Genomic DNA, 23,410 nt, shown 5'->3' on the forward strand with positions numbered 1-23,410 from the left:
TTTATTAGTTGTGGTTGCTATATTTTTTCCACTAACTTTCTTTTAATATTTTTTAATGCTTATGGTCTCTATTTTTCTCCAATCAAATTTATTATTCAATTAAATAGTATATCCACTCTATAAAATATTCAATTTTTCTTAATTCCCCTGAACATTCATTTTGGGAACTTCATTAAAGAACGGAGAGAGTATTAATGTTAATGAAAAATTAGCATAATTTTGATAGGAATATTTCTTGACAAATTTAATGGTCATACTTATTCTCCTTCAACAATCTCATTTTCTTTACAAAATTCATTACAATGCATTAACGTTTGAAAATATGGTATTTGATGATAATGGAAAATTGTGAATAAAAAAACTTTTTTTGATCAAACTTTTATTACCATAAAAATAACATGATGTATATATATTATGAAAATTTACACTATAAATTATTCTCATCCCCACCATTTAATACTGATTACCAAAGACTGTTAATATATAAAGTCTCTCACTTTACATATTAGAAATGATCAAGGTTTTCTTATAGTCTAGAAAATGTCTACAGTTATCGCAGAACAAATTAATTCTTTTTACAGGTGGTGAGAATTAAAGTCCACCACAAGACTACAAGAAAGCGCACAACAGCTAGGCTACTCTATAATTTTCGGCTTTAAATTGTCGTAGTCAATGGATCTTACCATTACAATAAGGTACTCCAAAATGAGTATCAAGTGGATTTGGGTTGTTGTTGGAACGATCAAAGTCTAATCTTGCATTGATGAATGGTCTTAAATTCAAGTACAGTATTGAAGCAAAATGGACCAATATATTCAGGAGGTGGTCCTTACATCAATATATATAGTTAAAGGTCCATGATGTGGTTTACACTAAAACTGTGTATCAGATTGCCTTTTTTTTATTATAATGTAAAGAAAATAAAAAATATTTTTAAGTTTATTTAAGTAATGCCATATAAACAAGCTTGTTAGATACCTTTTTTAGAGCTTGGAAGTTTGCTAGATTTCCTAACTTCATGTATAAATACACTAACATTAGTTATATATACTTGATAACTAAAATGAGTTCATTCTCTTTCACCCCTAATTGTTGATCTCTTCTAAGCTTTGTGCACAACTCGTTCATTAAACTTTTTTCTAAACATTTATAAATTTATGATATGGTATCAGAGCAAGTCGACCCTTGTAGTGTCATCGAAAATTGTTCCATACTACAATTACTAATTCTAGTTCAAAATTCTCATTTGTTGAAATTCAAAAAAAATTAATTCTAAGCCACTTATTTGATCCACTTAATACAAATAACCAAAGTGATTTTAATTGATTTTTAATTATAAATTATAATTAAATTATACTGATTAAAACTGATTTTTACTGATTGTAACTGATTTTTTTTACTGATTTTGTAACTAATTTTTATTGATTAAAACTTATTTTTATTGATAAAAGTAACTTTTACTAATTAATTATTTTTTAAAGGTAAACTAAAGCTCTCATTAAGACATTAACTAATAAATATGTTGTTGTCGCATGAGGTATATATAAGTATAACTTTAATCCATGTCATATTCAAAAATCTAAGTTAGATTTCAATAAAAAAGATAGAAAAATATACTAACAAACCCTAATGGCATGGTTGATGGACTTATGAAAATGAAAAAAGTTGTAACGGCGGCTCTAAGCCATGCATGTGTACAAGACTACTACACTACCACATAAATTTTTGTGAGAGACGATCTCTTTGAGAGACCATTTTTAATTGGGTCGGTCCATTATATATTTTTAAAATATTTAAAGTAGGCATTAAGAATAATGTAAGTAAACATTTAAAATATTGAAAGTAGATATTAAGGATACGGTAAATAAGTATTTAGGATAATGATGTAAGTAGGCATTAAAAATAGGATAAGTAGACATTAATCTTTGATAGGTTAGACTTGAGATATATCTCTCAAAGAGATGGCCTCTCAAAAGACTAGCTGATACTACTAACCCCTAATGAATGCCCAAAAATGGTCCAACTAAAGGACCATTGAAGCAACCATTAGTAGGAAGAAATGAATGAATGAACCATTTTCATTTTCATGTGTAATAAATACAAGTAAAAGAAATCTCTAAATTGGAACTTATTTAATTATAGTGGTACTTTCTCAAGTTTCATTTCAATGGAAACTTTTCTTAAAAGGGTTAGTGTAAGAAGTTTGGCATAAGTGTAAGTTGAATTGACTACTTCATAAAACATAAATGTTACAACTTGCAAGTAATAGCATTAGGTCACACAAAGTTGTTGAACCAAAATTGTCATTAATGCACAATAATAATCTTACAATGAAGTACAAATTTATTTTTGAGGTCATCCTATAACAAAGTTTTGATCCAAAATTGTATCATGAAATCATTAATCACCATAACTTTGTTTATCTACCACAGCCAAAAGAAAACTTGATTCTTTTCTACTTTTTTGTCATGTAGAGTTTGCTTAAATTTAAATGGTGTGGATATTAAGAAGTTAGGTATAATGGGTTGAAATAGCAGGGTATTTACATATCGTTTTTATTTTTCTATTAAGTATTTACCCTCAATACAAACATACTCGAATAAAAGCATGACCTAAGTACTTGTACACAGGGTTGAGCAAAATTATCTGATAATCTGAAAATTCAATGATTCGATTCGATATTTTATTTAAAATTAGAATTTGGATCAGACATTCCATTCGTAAATTCTAATATCGGATACAAATTTAAATATTAATTAAAGTTTTTGAGATTCGATTTTCCGAATACTTTTTTAGTAGTCGAATATCGGATATCCGACATTATTTCAGATAGTTAGATATCCGATATTGGATATCCATATATTATACGAGTAACTGATTAGACATCTGATACTTATAAGAATAAATTATATTTTCTAAAAAAATCATTTTGACTTAATTGGATGTCGGATATTGGATAATTCGAATATCTGATTTTAGGTTTTCTACTTATTATTATAGGGGTTAGATATCGGATATTTTAGATATTTGACTCAAATATTTTTCAGATATCTGATTCAGATCAGATATTGAATATCAAATATGCCAATTTTCGAATATCGAATCCGATCCGAGTTGATGTTTTATATTAGATATCCAACTTGCTCACCCGGTCCCCCTATGTACTATGCAGTATAAAACATGTTCTTATAGAAAGCTTTATAGAATAATACAATAGAAATATACATCGCATGAATAATCATATATTAATATGTCAACTTTTTGGTGCTGCTAATCTTTGTTATGTTCGAATTAAGTAACTGCGACTAACAATTGATGAATACATGACTACAAAATTAAGGCTGATATATATAGTCATATAATAGTAGATTATAGATAAACTTAAATAGTTTTTCATTGATACCATAGCTACGGATGTAGAAATTACTTGGGAATGATTTTTTTTTTTTTGAAGCATAAGGTAGGCCGAGGAATGAGAAGGTTGGGCGAGAATCGAATTCATAACCTTACTGGGAAAATTAAGTGATACTTGCTCTCTATCTAATGACAAAACTCGATTCTCAACTTAAACGATATTTCATGAATTGGACTTCTAACTGTTGGTTAACTTGCTATGAAGAAACAGGTGTAGGTGGGGTTAATAATGTTGAAGTAGGAGTTGGTGGCATTGGTATTTGTGGCGGTGATATTATTGACGAGGGTGTTGTTGATGGCGGTGATAAAATTGGTAGTGTTGGTGTAGTTGGAGCTGATGCAAAAGGTAGTGTTGGTGCTGGTGATGCTGAAATAAATGGAAGAATTGGTGTCAGTGGAGTAGATGCAAAAGGTAGTGTTGGTGCTGGTGGTGCTGAAGTAAAGGGAAGAATTGGTGTCGGTGGAGCTAATGCAAAAGGTAGTGTTGGTGCTGGTGGTGGTGAAGTAAATGGTAAAATTGGTGTTGGTGATGTCGATGCAAAAGGCAGTGTTGGTGTTGGCGGTGTTGATGCAAAAGGAAGTGCTGGTGCTGGTGGTGGTGACATAAATGGTAAAATTGGTGTCGGAGGTGTCAATGTGAAAGGTATTGTTGGTGTTGGTGGTGGTGAGGTAAATGGTAGTGTTGGTGCTGGTGGTGTCGAAGGAAAAGGTAGTGTTGGTGCTGGTGGGGGTGAGACAAATGGTAGTATTGGCGTTGGTGGCGGTGATAAGAATGGTAATATTGGTGTTGGTGGCGGCGATAAGAAAGGAAATATTGGTGTAGGAGGTGGTGAAGCAAACGGTATTATTGGTGCCGGAGGTGGTGATAGAAATGGTAGTATTGGTGCTGGAGGTGGTGATAGAATTGGCAGTGTTGGTGCTGGAGGTGGTGATATAAGAGGTAGTGTTGGTGTTGGCGGAGGTGAAGAGAATGGTAATATTGGTGCTGGTGGTGGCGGTAGAAGTGGTGGGGGTAGGGTTATTGTTGGGGGTGGTGGAGATGCAAAAAGAGGTGGAAACAACGGTGGAGGTGGTGATGGTAATGGAATATTTGGTGGTGGAGGTGAAAATGGTATAAACGGGGGTGGCGATACAGGTGGTGGCGATTGGATTGCAAATGGTGGAGGTGGCGGTGGTGATGATAAAAAAATTGGTGGTGATGGTGGTGGTGGTGAAGGTACCAAAGGTGGGGGTGGGGGAAACAATGGTGGGGAAGGAGCTATTATGGGTGGTGGTGGCGAAGGCACCAAAGGAGAAGGAGGTGGCAATAACGGTGAGGGAGGAGGCACAAATAAAGGTGGTGGAGATGGCATAAAAGGTGGCGTTACTGGAGGCAAGAGTGGTGGAAGTGGTGGTAAAGGCCTTCTTCTAGGGTTAAATGGGTTATCAGGCGATGATCGTTCAAACGGCCACTGGCCACAACTACTAAAAAGATACTGATATAGTGGATCACAATCAGAGTCAATTTTAGTTCCGCTCCTTTTATTATGTCTCCGAGGCCCATGACGAACACCTTTGCCCCGTCCTATACTCTTGGGAACTCTACTATGTTTAGTTTTTGTATGTGTTGTTCTTGCTTCCGTGAGTGTTTGAGCAATCAAAAACGATATTACTAAAACTAAAATAAGTAGTATACTATTTCTCTTCATATTTCACTACCAAATTTTTCTTATTTGGTGTATTACATACATGTAATGAAATATATAATAGAATGTGAGAAAAGGATCATATTGTGCAAGAAGTAGAGCATTGAATAGTTATGGGTTTGAAGGAACTAAAGAAATTAATTCTAAGTTGGTATGAGAAGATGCCAGCCGTGTAGTCTATGCTGTGGAGTGTTGATTGTGGATTTATGGTGGTGGCGATAAAGAAGACATTGAATGCACAAAGAAGAGGCCTTGAGTTGTGTGCCCTTCTTCATGAATCGATAAACATTCATCGTGTTTTGTGTGTATCTCAAATTCAATTTTGAAAAAATAAAAAAAGTTGACATTTGAGAAAAAGCCTAAAAAAAACATTTGTTGACTCAGTCCAAAGCAAATAATATTATACTAATTTAGATCACATTTTAAATAAAGATTTTTTTGCATTTTTCATGAAAATTTGTACTGTAAGTCTCAAGTTCCATGTTGAAAAAATAAAAGGAGTAAAAACATATAAATGATTCAGATCTTTTGAGAAGAAGCCCAAAAAGAATATATACTTGCACATATGATCCTAAGCGGATAATATCATACTAATGTGAATATAGAATACTAATAGGCTTGAAACATCTTAAACAAAGGATTTTTTTTTGCGTTTTTCATGAAAATTTATACTCTGATTTCTAATGAAATTGTTTCAATTAATCACCATTTTACTTGGTCTAAGTGAGAGTAAAATAAGAGACAATTATATATAGATGAGCTAAAAGGTAAGATTGAATTTGTCAATAAGATAAGATAAAATAATGTGAGTTTATGTCCAAACATAAACTTTTAGTAAATTCACCAAAACAATTTTAAATAATAAATATTAAATTAAAAATTGGGAAATAAATTCCAATATATTTAAGGAGCTAAGGTAGAATGGTCGAAATTGAGGAAAAACATGAAATTCTACTAATATATCTATCATTATCTATATAATCTTACCCTACTTTTAAAATAAGCACTTTTACAATTTTGTCATATTAAATTTTTTACTATTTTAATATTTTTATAGGTTAATCTTTAAAATATTTTTGACATTGTTATTATTGTTGTTTTAATTTATGTTGTTTTAACAATAACTCCACTAACTATTAATTGTTTCATTTCTTAAATTTATTCCCACAAGAAATATTCACGAGAATTAAGAAAAATAGAATTTTTTAGATGGTGAATAAATTATATTCATCTACGCTTTGATTACAAGAATTGCTTTTAAAAATTGTTGATAGTAAAGCTTGAATATGAGACAATACTATCGTACACCCATGTTTTAACCAACTTAGTTAGTACACTTATTAGCATATTTAAAAATATAACTTTTTAAATATTATCAATTGACAACATTGATTAAGGCTAATTCACCCCTAAAATGACCGAATATGAAAGCTATGAGCTCATGATTTCCTTATAACTTGTGCATGGCATCGATAAGCCACATAGAATGAAACCATAAGTTGTAAACTCTGAATCATAGGAGTATCATGTATGTACGCATTGCAATTACTATTACTTGCATGATAGTGTATTAAGTCTTTGATCAATATATAGTTGTAAAATTATATAATATATTGTACCAACTATTATGACATGAGAGATACTACTAATAGTCGTAGCCCATGGAACATTAAAAAGACATACAAGATGGCATATTAAAAATTTACCTCCGGCCACCACCATCATGTGGAGGTGTTAGTCATGGCCATGTTACTGGTGGTTGATCAATACCAGTAAATGGAGGCATATCACCACTCACACTAGGAGGTGTTTCCCATGGCCATGTGGTTATTGGTGGTTGGTTAGTATCTCCAGATGGAGGCATATTAATAGTCCCTCCAGTTGGAGGTACTTCCCATGGCCATGTAGTTATTGGCGGTTGGTTAGTATCTCCAGATGGTGGCATGTTAATAGTTCCGCCAATTGGAGGTACTTCCCATGGCCATGTGGTTATTGGTGGTTGGTTAGTATCTTCAGATGGTGGCATGTTAATAGTTCCACCAGTTGGAGGCACTTCCCAGGGCCAAGTGGTTATTGGTGGTTGGTTAGTATCTCCAGATGGCGGCATATTACTAGTTCCACTAGCGGGAGGTACTTCCCATGGCCAAGTTATTGGTGATTGGTTTGTATCATTAGATGATGGAATATTCCAAGGCCATGTCAATGGTGGTTGGTTGATACTTCCACTAGTAGTAGGTGGTGCTCCCCATGGAAATGGTGGCCATGAGAAAACTATTGGAGGAGTTTGTAGAGGTGTCCACGGAGGAAGCATAAACGATATTGGCGATGATGGAACCTCCAATGGCGGTGGTGGTGCTATTATTGGTGTTGTCAACGGTGTAGGTGGAGAAGGTATCAATTGTGGTGGCATTGGTGGAAGAATAAACGTTGGAGGTGGAGAAGGCACAACTGTTATTGGCGCTAAAGGTGTTGGTGTTTCTGGTGGACCAAAAGGTGGTAGTTGATACATAGGTGGAGACGGGACCAATGGAGGGGGTGGTTGAATGTCCGGTGAAGGTGGCGGCAAGAAAACAACAGGTGGTGGTGCCGGAGGTAACGGTGGTGGATATAAAGGCGGAGGTAATGCAGGTGGTGGCAGTAGTGGCAATGGTGGTGGTAGTAGTGGCATTGGTGGTGGCAGCGGTGGTGGCAATATTGGCATTGGTGGTGGTAATGGAGGTGGCAGTATCAGCGTTGGTGGTGGGAAAATAAAGGGGGTGGGAGGCAATGGTGGAGGAGGGAATACTATAGGTGGAGGTAGCGAAGGTGGTAGAGGTGGTGGTAGCGGCGGTGGTGAGGGTGATGGTGATGGTGTAGGGAGAAAAGGATTATTAGGAGAAGGGGAAGTAAGAAAAGGCCATTGACCACAAGTATCAAATAACAAGGCATAGAGTGGATCACAATTGAGGTCTCTTATTGGTGATTTGCCTCTATTTCTAAAACCTCTTTTTTGCCTTTGTCTTTGTTTCCTATTAATTGGATGATTATTTGTTCTTGTTGTTTTCTCATTTTCAAGTTGATGGGTTTTAGATAAACTTTGTTTTGGAAGGCTTTTTTGTTGTGTGATTGGAGCAATAAGCAAGAGCACTAGAATGCTTATTATCACTATGTTTGACTTCATGTCAAGACTCAAATGTGTTGTAACTTTTGACTTATTCATGCATGGATACTGTTGATATGTACACTCTTAAACCTATTTTTAAGGACAACTTTATCTCCCAAATCTCAATGTACTTCATGACAGATGTTCCTTCAACTACACATACCCATATGAAGTCACTTAATTATGTTCAGAAATTTTACATGCAAAATGGAAATAAATTTAATTATACATTATATATTGATACACAATCCATACCATGAGAATCGGCCCGGTCCTGTTTCCATTGGAGCATGTACCACTTTTACGGGTAAGATTGTGAATTCAATTGTCGATGTTTCCTTTCTTTAGTCTCCTCTTTTCTCGGCCTATTCTAAACAAACAAAAACAACAAAAGAAAATTTATACCGAAATAGTTGAGTTGATTAACCAATTCAAAAACTCAACTCCAAACTAACTCAAATGAATGAGTAATGGAACATTATTCAATTTAATAATATTTTAAGTATCTAACATTATTAATGTTTATATATAACTCTTGAAATTATGAATTATAAATAAAGTAAAACTATATTAAACTCTAGGTCTCATCATAAATAATCTTAAATTAGATTAAATAGCTCAATTAAATTAATTAAAACTCCAATTTTCTTACTCAAAATATTCACTTTAGTTGATGTGTTTAACACGTCATATTAAACATTAAAATTGACATTTTTAATATTAAAATATTTTTTTCACTCTTTAAATTTAAACTCCTTATATGAATGTATTTCACCGTGAGATGATCTCATGCAATTACTTCTATATTGTTTTAATTTCTTTAATTGGCTTCAGACTAAACAAAGTCTATACATAGTAAGATTTGTGAAACCTAATTTTTCTAATAACATAGTTCATTAGTTCTATACTGATCAATAGAATATCATCAGCAAAATTAAAAGATAAAAATTGAATAAATGGTAGAGCTGATGCGTCTGCCGTCTGATGAAGAGTTAATTTTGATAGCATTATTAATTTTAACTTAAAAGTCATTTTTTAGCTGTTTAACCAACTAAAAAATTGAAAATTAAAAGTCAATAAAAAACACTATCAAACACCAAGTGTTTAGGATAAATATTTGGCATGGTGGCCTCCCAAGTGTATGGATACTATAGTAAACTATAATTAGAACTTATGGTTGAAAAACAAAGTTGAAGATCTCCTTTTTTGTCACTAACTAATATCTCCAAAAGACTTTATGATGACTAAGAAGAGAACATATAGGAAATTATCTACGTGCCAAAAGTTCAAATCATTTGCATAAAATCATCCAAATCTATCAAGAAATTTAGACTTCTCTAGATGTATGTATTTTTATTCACTAGCTAATTCTTTTAATTGCTAGAAACTTCCTAAATGTAAATCTTCCATATTTAGTACTTCTATTTATATCCCAAATTAAATTAAATTTCACATTATTGGTGTAAAAATGGCATCCTCTCCACTTTCATTCACTTTTTCTCAGCACCATGTTCCAAAACACAAATCTCATGATATTCCCAAAAAGGAAACAAATAGTCCATATCAAGAATTAGAGATTTCTAAAAGGAAGCTATTGACATCAAGTGGGCTGGGCTTAATTGGATTACTTAATGCTAGGCCCAATCCAGCTTATGGAGAGGTAATAAGCCCACCAAGCCCGATTGAAACAAGTTCAAGTAGAATATCATACTCGAGATTTTTGAAGTATTTGGATGAAGGAGTAGTAAGAAAGGTTGACTTGATTGAGAATGGTCAATCTGCAGTTGTGGAAATTTACAATAATGCCCTTGATAAAATACAAAGGGTAAAGGTTCAGTTGCCTGGTTTACCACCTGAATTGATTAGGAAAATGAAGGATAAAGATGTGGATTTCTCAGTGAATCCACCAAAGATGAATATGGGTATTGTTATACTTGATTTGTTGAGTAATCTTGCTTTTCCTTTGATCTTGTTGGGGTCTTTGCTATTGACTTCTTCTAGGTCTAATGTTCCTGGTGGTGGTCCAAACTTACCTTTTGGCCTTGGCAGGTTAGTAAATTGATTGTTTTTCATGTTGAGCTATTCTTGTGAGAAATTATCTTTTGGTGACACATATCTCAAAATAAAAAGTCTATATAATTATAATTTGTATTATTAGTCTATTTAACTAACCTAGGCATGTCTCACTTACCGTCTCATACAAGAACTTGTGTGCCATGTTTGATTTTAACTTTTACAATATGTTTGGATAAATTAAAAATTAGAAAAGAATAAGAGAAGGGAAGAATAGGAAGGTAAAGGGAGGGAATGATTAGGGGAAAATACACCTTGTTTGTTTAAAAGAGAAGAAAAAAAAAGAGAAACTGAAGAAAAATGAGTGTTTTTGCTTCAAATTTATTCCCTTAAAAAAGATTATATTCGTAACAAAACTTATTCATGTTTTCCATCCAAATTACTCCCTTCCTTTTTATTATTTCTTTTTATTATTCAAATAAGAAATTTTGCATCCTTTCAAGTCCTTCCCTTTCTTTCATTCATTTCTCTATATTTAAATACGGTGTTATACGGTGTTAAGGGAACACTGGTTGTAATTAGCATTAGGTAATAGCTACTTACTAACAAGTAACAAATTATGTAAATGAAAAACAGGAACAAAGCCAAATTTCAGATGGAACCAAACACAGGAGTAACATTCAATGATGTAGCAGGAGTTGATGAGGCAAAACAAGACTTTGAGGAAATTGTAGAGTTCTTAAAAACCCCAGAAAAGTTTGCATCAATAGGAGCAAAAATTCCCAAGGGAGTTTTATTAGTAGGACCCCCAGGAACAGGGAAGACTTTATTAGCTAAAGCCATAGCAGGAGAAGCTGGTGTGCCCTTCGTTTCCCTGTCAGGTTCAGAATTCATTGAAATGTTTGTAGGGGTTGGAGCATCAAGAGTTCGAGACTTGTTCAACAAGGCGAAGGCGAATGCACCTTGCTTAGTTTTCATTGATGAGATTGATGCTGTTGGGAGACAAAGAGGAACAGGGATTGGAGGTGGGAATGATGAAAGAGAGCAAACTTTGAATCAGTTGCTTACTGAGATGGATGGTTTTTCTGGGAATACTGGAGTTATTGTTATTGGTGCTACTAATCGTCCTCAAATTCTTGATCAAGCATTGCTTCGACCAGGAAGATTTGACAGGCAGGTCTGTACTGTAATCATACTTCTAGCTTACAAGGCTTTAATGTGAAGAAGTCTGATAGAGTATATAGCACAGGGGTGTTTGGTAGTTGGCAGCTTATTGGTTGCTTAAAAGGCTAAAAAATATGTTTAGTAAATGGACTTCCGGCCCTTGGTATTTTTCATTGGCTTTTGCTTGTTAGCCACTTTTTCTCTAATAAACCGACAATAGCCAATAACATTTCTCTACACAATTGGCTTATTCAGCTAATTTAAAAGCCAACAGAAATAGTCTTAACACTTCCAGGTGACAACTGCTAATAATGTTTTATGTTTGCAATTGTTTGTCAAACATCCTAATTTGAGGCTATAAAAAAATACTTATAAGTTTTTGGATGAATTGACTTGACAATTGCTAACAATGTTTAATGTTTGCAGGTGACAGTAGGGTTGCCAGATGTAAAAGGAAGGGAAGAAATATTAAAAGTCCATAGCAGCAACAAGAAGCTTGATAAAGATGTTTCACTCAGTGTTATTGCTATGAGAACTCCTGGATTCAGTGGAGCTGATTTAGCTAATCTTATGAATGAAGCAGCCATTCTTGCCGGTCGAAGAGGTAAAGAGAGGATTACTACTAAGGATATAGATGACTCCATTGATCGCATCGTTGCAGGACTAGAAGGAACCACTATGACTGATGGAAAAAGCAAGATGTTGGTGGCTTACCATGAGGTTGGACATGCTGTTTGCGCGTAAGTAGTTTCATCCCTTGATACTATGGCAAGAGGTTCGACTTTCCAACCAAACATACACCAGAGTTGGTTGATTGGTATAGCGAGAGCTTACTTGTTGAAAGTATCGATGCTTGATCCCTTAATCTTATGGTTGGAGATTCGACCTTCCAATTGAGAGCTTACTTGATTGATTCATATTCAATATAATTCTGTGCAGGACTCTGACTTCAGGGCATGATCCAGTGCAAAAAGTGACTCTAATACCGAGGGGTCAAGCTCGTGGTTTGACATGGTTTATACCTAATGAAGACCCAACTTTGGTGACAAAACAGCAGCTGTTTTCCAGGATAGTCGGAGGTCTCGGGGGAAGGGCAGCAGAAGAAGTCATATTTGGTGAACCAGAAATTACAACTGGTGCAGCAGGAGACCTGCAGCAGGTTACACAAATAGCTAGACAGGTATATATGTATATACAACATCTCATCATTTAGGGGCGAAGCTAGAAAATAAAAGTTAAGGGGGCTGGGAAAATATGGTGCAATAGTAGCAATATAGGACGTAAAAACTAACTCGAACTTGTCTAAACTTATCTAAACTTGTCTGAATTCTGTGTATCAGATGGTAACAATGTTTGGAATGTCGGAGATTGGACCGTGGGCCTTGATAGATCCAGCAGTGCAGCAAAGTGATGTGGTATTTAGAATGTTAGCAAGAAATTCAATGTCAGAAAAGCTAGCAGAGGACATAGATGCATCAGTAAGGCATATAATTGAAAGAGCTTATGAGCTTGCCAAGCAACACATTAGAAATAATAGAGATGCAATTGATAAACTTGTTGATGTTTTGCTCGAGAAAGAAACACTTACGGGAGATGAGTTCAGGGCTATCCTGTTTGAATTCGTCGATATTCCTATAAATGATTCCAAGTCTTCTGTCCATGAACTGATAAGCGCATAAGTTTCTTACCTCAATGGTATTTTGATTGTACAGTTAGAGTTATCTTAGCTTCAATCTTATACTTGTAATGTTTGTAAGATGATCACACTTTTATATCATATGTTTTGCTCAGGAACTTTGAATGGCTTCAACTCTTCTGTGTTAGATGTGTCAAGAAACTAACTCATAAAACTTTAAACTGGTGGTTGATTCCGTAACATTTTTGTACGTTACCTTCTAATTTCACGTCAAGAAATCAACTCAACCAAAAAACTTAAATTGATGGTTGAGACTTGAAACCTTAATATATGTTATATTCTATAGTATGTGTGAATTAAATAGATGCAAAATTTCACAAAAACAGTTACATTGAAATTAATATATGTTATACTCCAACACACAAAGCAATCTCCCTCTAAATTAAGTCAATCGAGCCGCATCCAAATTATTACACTCTGCACACTATGAAAGAGCAATATATAGATAAAAAACCAACTTCCTTGAGCAAAATCAGTAGGCTGACATGCACAAGCCTGCTTTGCAATCAACTAAAACTAACCACCTCCTGAAGCAACTCTTATTGAATGAGTTAATTTGTACAACCTAATTCTAACAGGGGTTCACATTTACAGCCATCTAATCTTATCTAAGTAATTGAACCCATTTCTTTCAAACAAAATTGCCAAATTTATTGTTACCTTTTATACATCCTTGTATAGCAATTGGAACTTCGGTACTCGTTCTGGAGGCAAAGGACAGGTCACAATGAGCTTTCCTTTCATGGCACCTCTAAATATAGCCTGCAAAAATGTCCCATAAGAAAAAGGAATATTTGCTTGATCATATAAGAAATTATATTGGAGTCCAGAGATACATCATAACAAAGTTGATCAGTAGGTCCAGTACACAATCAAACTACATGATTTACGTACAAACGACCTTACCATTAAATATGAGATTAAAGAACATACTTTTCGCGGCTTAGTGTAATGATTAGACTAGTATCGCAGAGGCTTAGAAGCAAAATGAGAATTCAAGACACATTGTATTTCCTAATAAGTATTTAAGAGAACTCTTGCACCAACAAGGTATTTTAAGAACCTATATTCAGAAAATAAAAATGTTGTAAGCATGTATGTTTTTGGTTCTTTTAAAAGGATGTGAGCGTGTATATTAGACATCTGACATCTTATTTTCAATTTCTTCATATCTTATAGCAATACATGTTACCCAATCTTTTTCACTCTTATCACCAATCCCTTCACTATTGATGTGAGCACTCCAAGCCTCCAGTCCTTTATTCCCACCAACTCCCACAACAGTGCAACACACCCCAGCTGGCGCAAGAAAAAGAGTATAACAGTATATATTCAATATATACGCTAAGTTCCCAATGAATCTAAAATTTGGATCATCAACTTATTTAAATTTGACATTCATAAGAAAATGGGATTTTTCTAGAAGGCAATACACCTAAATGGTAAACAGAAAAAATTGAACAAGATATTGCTCAGAATTAAACAAGAACTGTACTATAAATGACATGTAAAGTAGCTCTATTCCGACAGCATACTGAATTTTGAGTTAGATCAAAAGAGTCTAATTAAATACTACCCTCCAATTCAGAGCAATTGTCACATTTGTTTTTTCGATACCATTCAATATTTATCAATCACTCTTAATCTATATTTTATTCTTAATCTATGAGTTAACATATAATCAAGTGAGATCTAAATTGATTTACCGAAGCCAAAGAACTATAAGTATCTGACCTCATCGAAATAATGGACATATACATAACGAACAAGAAGTATGACAATATTGCTTGATGCATAGTGATTACTATGCAAGTGTAGCAAGTAATAAAAATAAAGGTCGTCGTAAACTAGTAAACAAGAAATGGAGAAGTAAAATGGGTGGGTGAGAAAGGAAAGGGTAGAAGAAAAGATAAACCAAAAGCATTTCAGCATTCCACTCTAATAAAATCAAGAACAGTAAGAAACTGAAACTTTGGTGCAGAACAGCAGAACACTCACAAATTTAGCTATGGGAATTTCCAGACCTAAGCTTATTCTTATTCCAGTCTGTAGGCGAGAAAAAGCTTTCCGAATGAAATAAGAATACGATAGTTGTCTAATTAGAATCAAGAATGGAGCAACCTTTCTTTGTCAACAATCTCTACTATCCTACTGTAAGTGAAGCTCTAATTTCCAATATAGTTGCTTACTGGAAATGTCCACTCAAGAAAAAATGAAGCAACCAAACACAAATAATGCATTTGGAGCCATGTTTCCTGTAGATAAATCCAACAGTTTAGTTGGCTGGAGGATTTTTACTTGCTCAGCATCTCTAAAGTATGTTCAATCAGCATCTCTAACATCACTAGTTACTCTAGGTTTACTGATGTTTTGCCACTCATATGCCAAAATTCCACTTTTTTCTTCTTATCATTTGATACACATACACCAGTGTCAATCAGCAATGTCAAAACCTTCGCCGTAACAATACGGAGTCAACTAAGACCTACATTTATCTTCCTTTTTCTTTAAATTTCCTTTTTTGGTACATCTCAATCACAAAGAGGTTGCATTAGCAAAGCATTCAACAAGATTGCAGCAACAACCAATAATTTTTGTCATCAGGTAACTTTTTTTTTCTCCTCCACCCCTTTTTGAACAGCAACTAAAGATTCATGTATCTAGCATCATTAGACTGTTGTACTGAATGAATTTATACTTTAGTTTCCATACTGGATGAATGAACAAACAGCACAAAAATGGCTTCTAACTAAATAAGTGTTATATGTCCTAGTTGACTGAGACATAAAAACCAGACTAAGGGACAAGTATGATATAGCACCTTCTAGCATGATTAAGTAGCATGAATATGAACTAGATAGATGCCAATTGTCACTACTCACTAACCTCCACCACATCAATGAAATCCTGCTTTTTGTAAAATGCTCCAATCCATTTAGTGTGATCTGCAGTCCTGTATAAGCACTTGATTATTAAGCCTTGATCATCCAGCTCAAGGTATATATTTTTGAAGAGCAAGATCAAATTCCAGCAATGAAAGCATGTTTGACATCAATGATATCATCTACAGCAACAAGGCCCCCTCATGTAAACATTATTGAACTTGCATACAATTGACAATGCATAAATTTCTAACCAAGCTACTCACAAGCATTTAGGACCTACTCTCCCAACCAAACAAAATAAACTGAATGTATTAGGATTGAATGTTCCATAAGAAAATTAATCCAACGAAATGTGTAAATGTGTGAGTGGAAGTGATGGCAAAACTAATTAGAATTGAACTCAACTTATTAAGTTGTAAAAATGTAATAGCCATAGTGGAACTGAATTGAACATATTGAGTAGTGAAAATGTAAGAGAGAAAGTGGTGGACAAAGTTTATGGGACCTGAACTTAGTTTAACTTGTTAGAGCTTGATTGAACTTAGTTTAACTTGCTTGAACTTGGTTAAATACGGTCCATAAGCAACATAGAGCTTACTTAATATAGCTACCACATCAAAAGAACATAAACACAACAAATGGATGACATAACACTTCTCTAGGACATACAAACATTGTATCCATCATTAAAAATCAAAAAAATATCCTCCATAACCAAACTTCAGCTAACTAGATTCCAGTGGCATTAATCACACAAACTACAACAAGAAGACAAGATAGAAAATGCTTCCATCTAGATTAAACAACACAAGAACATGAACGATGATGTTAATGCAAAAAAGGTAGCAGACATACCCAGAATCCATCTTAATATGATGTGCATTGAAGAAAAAGATTGTTGAAGGTATGAGTGTGATATCAAAGTACTTGACATACACCTGCACGTCCTCTGAATCAATATCCACCATTGCAATACTAGCAAATTTGGAGACGTCTCGAGCTGATTTAGCTAACTGCCTCAACAAATATAAAGAGATCAAAGATTAATAAACAATTGTATAATGATAAACCAACAATTCAACAGTGAAAACTTTAGCAGACATAATAAAATAGTCATCCTCAACGCCAAATTACCCAATCTAGAGTATGCAAAGCCGTTGCCAACAAAGAGCTACGCAATGTTCTTGGTGAAAGAAACTTTATTATTTGTGGTTAATTCAACTACTCAAACAATTTCTCATACAATATCCCAAATATATACTGATCAAGTAATTTAGCCTCGAAATCATACATTCCTTTAACAAATTAATCAAAGAAGATAAATTAAACAACCTTTTACCAAAATTCCAAATATGAAGGCAGTTTATTATATTTCACTTCAAGTAATAAGAAAATCACATTTTCCGACAATTGAAATCCTTAATTGCAATTTAAGCATTTTCACAAACATAAACAGGATTGAAATTGTTACGAGATTGATTAATTTGGATCACAAACATAAAATTCAACAAAAAGGTGGAGAGAAAGATATTACGATATCGTCAAGTTGGAGGCAAACGTGGTCGGAAGATCGTCCGAAACGGAGGACAAGAACTTTATCAAGAGTATCTCTGATAATGGAGTCAACCTCTGTCTTCTTTGTTAGGGTTTCTACCACGTAACTCATGGCTTTCTCCCCCGAGGATTACAGGCGTTACTCACTAGTCACTACTGATAAGCGCTTATGGCATATCTGCCTATATAATAGGAGTGATTCACAAATTCACGAATAGGTCTTTCTAACGGCCGTCTCTTACTAATGATAAAATCAATTTTTTATAGTTAATTATTATAATTTATTTTTAATTTTTAATTATATAAATAAATATTATTTTCATTTTGTTTCTCAATAGTGTCAAAATACATTACATTCATTAACTTTTGTCTTCATGAATAAGGAGTTATACAAACAAAAATAGGGTAGAGTTAACTAATTTAAACCAATAGTAGAAAATAATATGCTGGGTCAAATCAAAAATTAAAATTTACAAATATGAAATACCTAACAAAAGTGAGGCTGAAAAGAATAATTTTTGAATTTTTGAATAAAGGCTCAGCTTTATTAAAAGTGTGCTTTAAGTTTTTTGTTGGCACTACTTCTAGATGATTCATATTTGCATATACTGCTAGTAATTTTCCCAATTTAAAAAGTGAATTTTTATTTTAATTTGGTTTTAAAATTTTGATTTTCGATTTCTAATAAGCTTAAACCCAATATATATATATATATATATATATATATATATATATATATATATATATATATATATATATATATATATAAAAGTCAGTCCAAATACAAATCATATTATATAATATCCAAACCACGTTTTTTCTTAGATTTTGATTGATTAGGTTTGCATCTTTCATCTTGCTTGCATCTTGCTTGCATTTCATACTACCTTTTGGTTGATTTGAGTTGTGATAATCTATTGTTTTGTAGATAATCCTCTTATTACTATACGATTCTGAAAAAGAGTTAACATTATCAAATGTGTATGCAAGTCAACACTTATTACTCGTGAATTTATAGGCTCAAGCCCACGAGTGCCACGTGGCCCGTAGGAATATCCACTCGAATGGGCAAATGGGATGATTATGTGACCAGTTGTCATAGCCTAACATCAATTTCTTCGGGTGAAGCTGAACAAGTTCTACTCTCCATTTGCAAGAAATAAACGGCGCCACAACAGTACCAGAAAGCCCCTTAGTTTACAATGATAAATCAAAAAAAGGCAAGCAGACATATAACATGCTACTAAGATTTAGTTAGTTTAAAAGCAACAAAATAAGATGAAGATGGAAACTTCAAGAGTAAAAACATTTTGAAATACAAATCATCAATAACATCCGTCTATCAATCGATGGGTAAACATCTCTAATTTCTTGGTGAATTCATGTATGATAGATGTCCTAACATTGGCAGTAGGTTTTACAAATAATTGAACCTCTCTGCCGTTGTGAAAAAACAAGGTACCATCAAAACAATAAAGGCACAGGCCCGAGCTGTCATTCTGCTTCCGGTGAACCACCAGGAACCAACTGCAACATCAAGCAACATCAGTTTCGAAATTATTCAAGTTCAAATCCTGGAACTTTTCACAATAGACAACCCATTTGTATACTTACGATGGCTATGTTATTTCCATTGAGCAGAATTTGATCGAGTTTTGTGATTCTTCGTCCTTCAGGAGTAATTTCACTGTCAAATTGTCATAATTTAGATGATAGGGGCAGTAATTGGCAGACCTATTAAATTGAATTAAATTTTTGTATTTGATACGCAGCTCTGGCAATGTGGTAACGCACCACTAGAAAGAACATAACCAAACAATTGAAACGATGGTGAGTCAGAGAAATATTAAAGCGGGTATGGACACAAAAATGTCTGTCACCCACAGGGTTAAAATTAAGAACAAAAAACTGAAATACAGCATCCATCAGTATCATAATCACTTGAACACATACCTAAAGGCCTTTCATGTCATAGATATATTACTTAGAAGTATGAACCACTAAAATCCTCAGAACTACAAACTGCCGTTACCGATTAATTAATAACCACCCGATTAACATGAATCATTTTCCACTCATTTTCAACTGTTCATGGCTGTTTGATCAGTCTTCTTTTACCAACCAAAAAGTCCTAAGCAGCCTGCTTCTCTCACTCTGTACTCGGAAAATCACGACATTCTCTAGTAAACAACTGAATAACTTGATTCGAATCCTCCAACACAAGTTGTATTACCTCAAGATGACACAATGAACGTAGATTGTTTGTGTCACCCCAGCATCAACACCCTCCATATAAGAAACAAGTAATAAAAAAGAAGCAAAATCGTTAAAATACAACAACAAGACCAAAATAAAATTTAGCAACATCATCGAGCCACCTTTCTTGCCAAATAAGCTTTCCAAGAGACAAGTTTGGCACATGACCGAATGAACAGGAGCCATAAAGTTCCAAAAATTTGTGGAAAGTTTTTTGAATGCTTTCATGAAGCAATCTAGTGGTGTAAAATCTAAATAGTATTTTCTATAAGTGGTAAGAAAGGCAGTCAATTTAAAAATATTCATAGATAGCACATAACATGACTTTTTATTACCTTTGTCAAATATGTTTGCTTAGATTACCATACTGCCTACCATTCTTTTTCCGTAAATTTGTCCGATATGTTGTCCTACCACCAAGACACCTCCATTTCTTATCAACTCCACTATCCCCCTTTTTACCAAAGAATCAATGCTCTACTTTTCAATTCTCACCAAAAAAACAGAAAAAAAAACTCTATAATCAAACTTTATACCCAAGAATTACTCTCTACTTCTCACAAAAAACAAAAAAAAAAAAAAAAAACAAAAAAAAAGTTACACAATGCTTTTATAAAGTACTCCAAGTAATAGGGTTGAAGAAAATTAGGGTTGAGAGGTACAAATTGTTATGAAATTTGAGGAAAAATTAGGGTTGAGAGGTACACACAAGTGACACAACAATGAAGAGTAGTAGAAAAAAATCAACCACACCAAGAACACAACACACTAAATTAATGAGTAACTAATTTACCCTTCCTTGAGGATCTCAACCAATGTAAGTTATTAATATTAATAAATTGACCAATTACATCAATGAAACTACAAAAGATCAAGCTCACTCTTACCTTTCACTAATTCTATATGGCTCTCTCTTACATGGAGAAAACTTTCTTTCAACTCTCACAAAAAAAATTCTTTAAAGATTACTCCGTTTCTTTGTCTTAGTGGCTCTCCCTTTTTTCATTCTCCAGAGCTTCTCTTTCTTTTCTTTGCATTTATCCTTTATAGGTCCCTTAAACACACTTAGGATTTTCTGTAAAACCACATGTCCACTTCATTACAAACACATGCGCTCAGATGAGCAAGTCAGCAAGCATCAGCTTCCTTAACATGCAGAATATCCACAACACATGATAACCGGATGAGCCCTCTTTCCCCAACAGTTGTAACTAGCTTCCTCTTGTTCATTCAAGCACTAAACTTGTTGACATCAACAACCACGAGTGTTAACCACTATGCTAAAAAAACTCCTTCATTGAGATAAAATGGACATATATTTCAAAATGTGTCTCACGCCAATAGGTTCCCAAACTTGTCAATTTGTAGAATAACAGTGTAAACTACTAATTCACTGTGCCTTGCCATCAACTCAAGCCAGAATTAACTTCTTTCATCCCTCAATAGCAACAGGACAAGAACCATCATTGTAAGAACAAAATAATTGAGTCTCCGTTGAGGAGGCCTAACTTAAACTAATGACACCAACAGCTTAACATCAAATTATATGATGAAGACTATAACACCACGATCAAAAAGTTTTATTAAGCTCAAAAGTAGCAAAATTTTAACCTAGATTACTACTAAAAAAATCTTCATATCAACAAATAGAAATGAAGATTTCATTTAATCGCTATGAATTTTAACAAAGATCCTAGTTTCAAAATCACGCTGAAATCCAAAACCTAAATCGGAACATTCGCTCATGAACAACAAATGCAGGCTAAAACCCTAAAATGAAAAGCAAAAGAGAGATAGAGCATACTATTCAGTAACGTCTTCAAGAACCATGTTAACGTAAACGTCAAACCCTCGAAGAGTACCAACAAGCTCTTTATCTCCCTTCATAATCACCCAAATTTTAGAACCAATGCACCTGTCAATGAGTTCTGCAATTTGAATTTCATAACGAACAAAATTAACTTCAGTGAATTCAAAGAAAAACACAGATGTTGAAGCATTAAAGCAGTATAAAAGGAGGAAAACCTGAGGGGAGAAGCTGAGAAGGGTTGTTTGACGACATTGGAACTGGAAATTGAGGAAGAAGGCGGACACACTTTCTTTCGGCAGACAGCACGACTGATCCACTGCTCAATTCTCAAACAAGGATGAAATATGAATACTATTCAATACTCATCGAATTTGGGTCGGGTTACACAAAATGTAACGCATTATGTCCAAATAAGCATAAAAAAATAAAAAATAAAAAAGCATAAGCATCTTAATGACCACTCTTAAGTTCATATATGTTTATTGCTACTAACACCAAAATAAGAAAAAATAAATAAATAAAAATTATTTGTTCGTTATAATATTGAATAAAAGAGAGATAATATAAAAAAAAGAAATTATATTTGTTCGCGGTTAATAACAACGAACAAACATGTTTTTATTTTTTTGTTCATTCTAACGTTATGATATTATTTCTCTTTTGTTCGCTATTAGTAACAGTGAATAATGAATTTGACTTTTCTTTGCCAATTATTTTGTTCGTTATTAGTAGAATTAAAATTCCAAAGCTTATTTTGAGATTTTTTTCTTAAAAAAAACTTATTTATTTCAAATTTTTTGAATTGTGGAGCGTCATATTTAAAAAAAATCTTATAATAATTTAATTTCTTCTTATTTTTCCTATCATAATTCTTATTTTGAATTAATTGTAAATAATTTTAGTTTTCTAATTTTGAGATGTATCCATCATCATACCACTGTATCCCGTTCGTAGGAACTATGATTATAGTATAGGGAGGGAAGAAAGGTGGCAACTCATATCCATAAAATGATTGTGTACCCAAAATAGTAATATCTAATTCTAGCATCCAATTTAAGAGGGAATATCTAATCATAATATCTTTTTTCAAGTGTAACATTATGATAATATCATAAGCACTTTAATGTATTATAATTACATCATACATCATACATACTAATAAAAATATTGGAAAATAACAAATGTCATATTTCAAGAGCTTTGACCAATAGGCTTATTTTAGTTTATAATACTTGCGTACATAATAATATTTACCAAATTTAGGATATGATTTTTTTTTTTGTTTAAAATTGGAGCTAAATTGGGTAAAGTATTTATATGATACACATTAATAAAAATGTTGGAAAATAACAAATGTCATCTTTCAAGAGCTTTGACAAATAGACTTATTTTAGTTTATAATAGCTGCGTACATAATGATATTTACCAAATTTATAATATGATTTTTTTTGTTTAAAATTGAAGCTAAATTAGGTAAAGTATTTATATGATTTATTATAGTAATTTTATTTGATTAATTTAGATTTTAATATGTTCAATTGAATGAAAAAGAGTTATGTATTCTATAAATAATCTTTAAAAAACATCAATAATATTTTTTAATTTTAAAAAATAATGTATTTGGTAAATTTTATAACGATAGTATATACTTGCATTATTATTTAAAACTTTTATTTAAATCTATTCATTACTAACAATTTCGTGTATGCACGAGTTGCTATACTAGTTTATCATACAATTCCTAATGCTTAAGCCTTAATTGATGATTATCATGCATTTCCAAAAAGTGGT

At 33.3% G+C, this 23,410-nt stretch overlaps 4 protein-coding genes across 17 annotated transcripts; 2 read left to right on the forward strand and 2 right to left on the reverse strand.

The window, feature by feature from the left end:
• Positions 1–3,543: 3,543 nt before the first annotated feature.
• Positions 3,544–4,893, forward strand: LOC130828472 (glycine-rich cell wall structural protein 1-like). The gene has a single exon (XM_057694459.1). It carries the CDS (start codon positions 3,544–3,546, stop codon positions 4,891–4,893), a length of 1,350 nt encoding a protein of 449 aa, XP_057550442.1.
• Positions 4,894–6,753: 1,860 nt separating this feature from the next.
• Positions 6,754–17,746, reverse strand: LOC130828341 (uncharacterized). Of its 14 annotated transcripts, none has more exons than XR_009047366.1 (6): positions 17,534–17,746; positions 16,855–17,012; positions 16,001–16,067; positions 13,775–13,876; positions 13,007–13,082; positions 8,317–8,611 (listed from the first exon to the last, which is right to left on the reverse strand). XR_009047366.1 is itself a non-coding variant. In XM_057694288.1 (5 exons), the coding sequence occupies exons 1-4, from the start codon at positions 17,663–17,665 to the stop codon at positions 13,778–13,780; spliced, it is 456 nt and encodes a 151-aa protein (XP_057550271.1). In that variant the 5' UTR covers positions 17,666–17,746; the 3' UTR covers positions 8,320–8,611; positions 13,775–13,777. The 14 variants fall into 14 exon arrangements, 11 of the variants coding, with proteins under 11 accessions (XP_057550264.1, XP_057550267.1, XP_057550266.1 ...); XR_009047368.1 differs by having other exon boundaries at positions 13,007–13,068; positions 17,534–17,732; XR_009047367.1 differs by having other exon boundaries at positions 13,007–13,071; positions 17,534–17,732.
• Positions 8,935–13,241, forward strand: LOC130828340 (ATP-dependent zinc metalloprotease FTSH 6, chloroplastic). Its single transcript, XM_057694279.1, has 5 exons — positions 8,935–10,290; positions 10,891–11,431; positions 11,845–12,158; positions 12,358–12,598; positions 12,759–13,241. The coding sequence occupies exons 1-5, from the start codon at positions 9,710–9,712 to the stop codon at positions 13,095–13,097; spliced, it is 2,016 nt and encodes a 671-aa protein (XP_057550262.1). The 5' UTR covers positions 8,935–9,709; the 3' UTR covers positions 13,098–13,241.
• Positions 17,747–18,840: 1,094 nt separating the features above from the next.
• LOC130828343 (sm-like protein LSM5) lies at positions 18,841–21,993 on the reverse strand. Its single transcript, XM_057694292.1, has 4 exons — positions 21,835–21,993; positions 21,614–21,737; positions 19,168–19,240; positions 18,841–19,080 (listed from the first exon to the last, which is right to left on the reverse strand). The coding sequence occupies exons 1-4, from the start codon at positions 21,869–21,871 to the stop codon at positions 19,048–19,050; spliced, it is 267 nt and encodes an 88-aa protein (XP_057550275.1). The 5' UTR covers positions 21,872–21,993; the 3' UTR covers positions 18,841–19,047.
• Between the last annotated feature and the right edge of the window lie 1,417 nt (positions 21,994–23,410).

Source organism: Amaranthus tricolor, chromosome 12 (assembly GCF_026212465.1).
Source record: "Amaranthus tricolor cultivar Red isolate AtriRed21 chromosome 12, ASM2621246v1, whole genome shotgun sequence".
NCBI classification, from domain to species: Eukaryota; Viridiplantae; Streptophyta; class Magnoliopsida; order Caryophyllales; family Amaranthaceae; genus Amaranthus; species Amaranthus tricolor.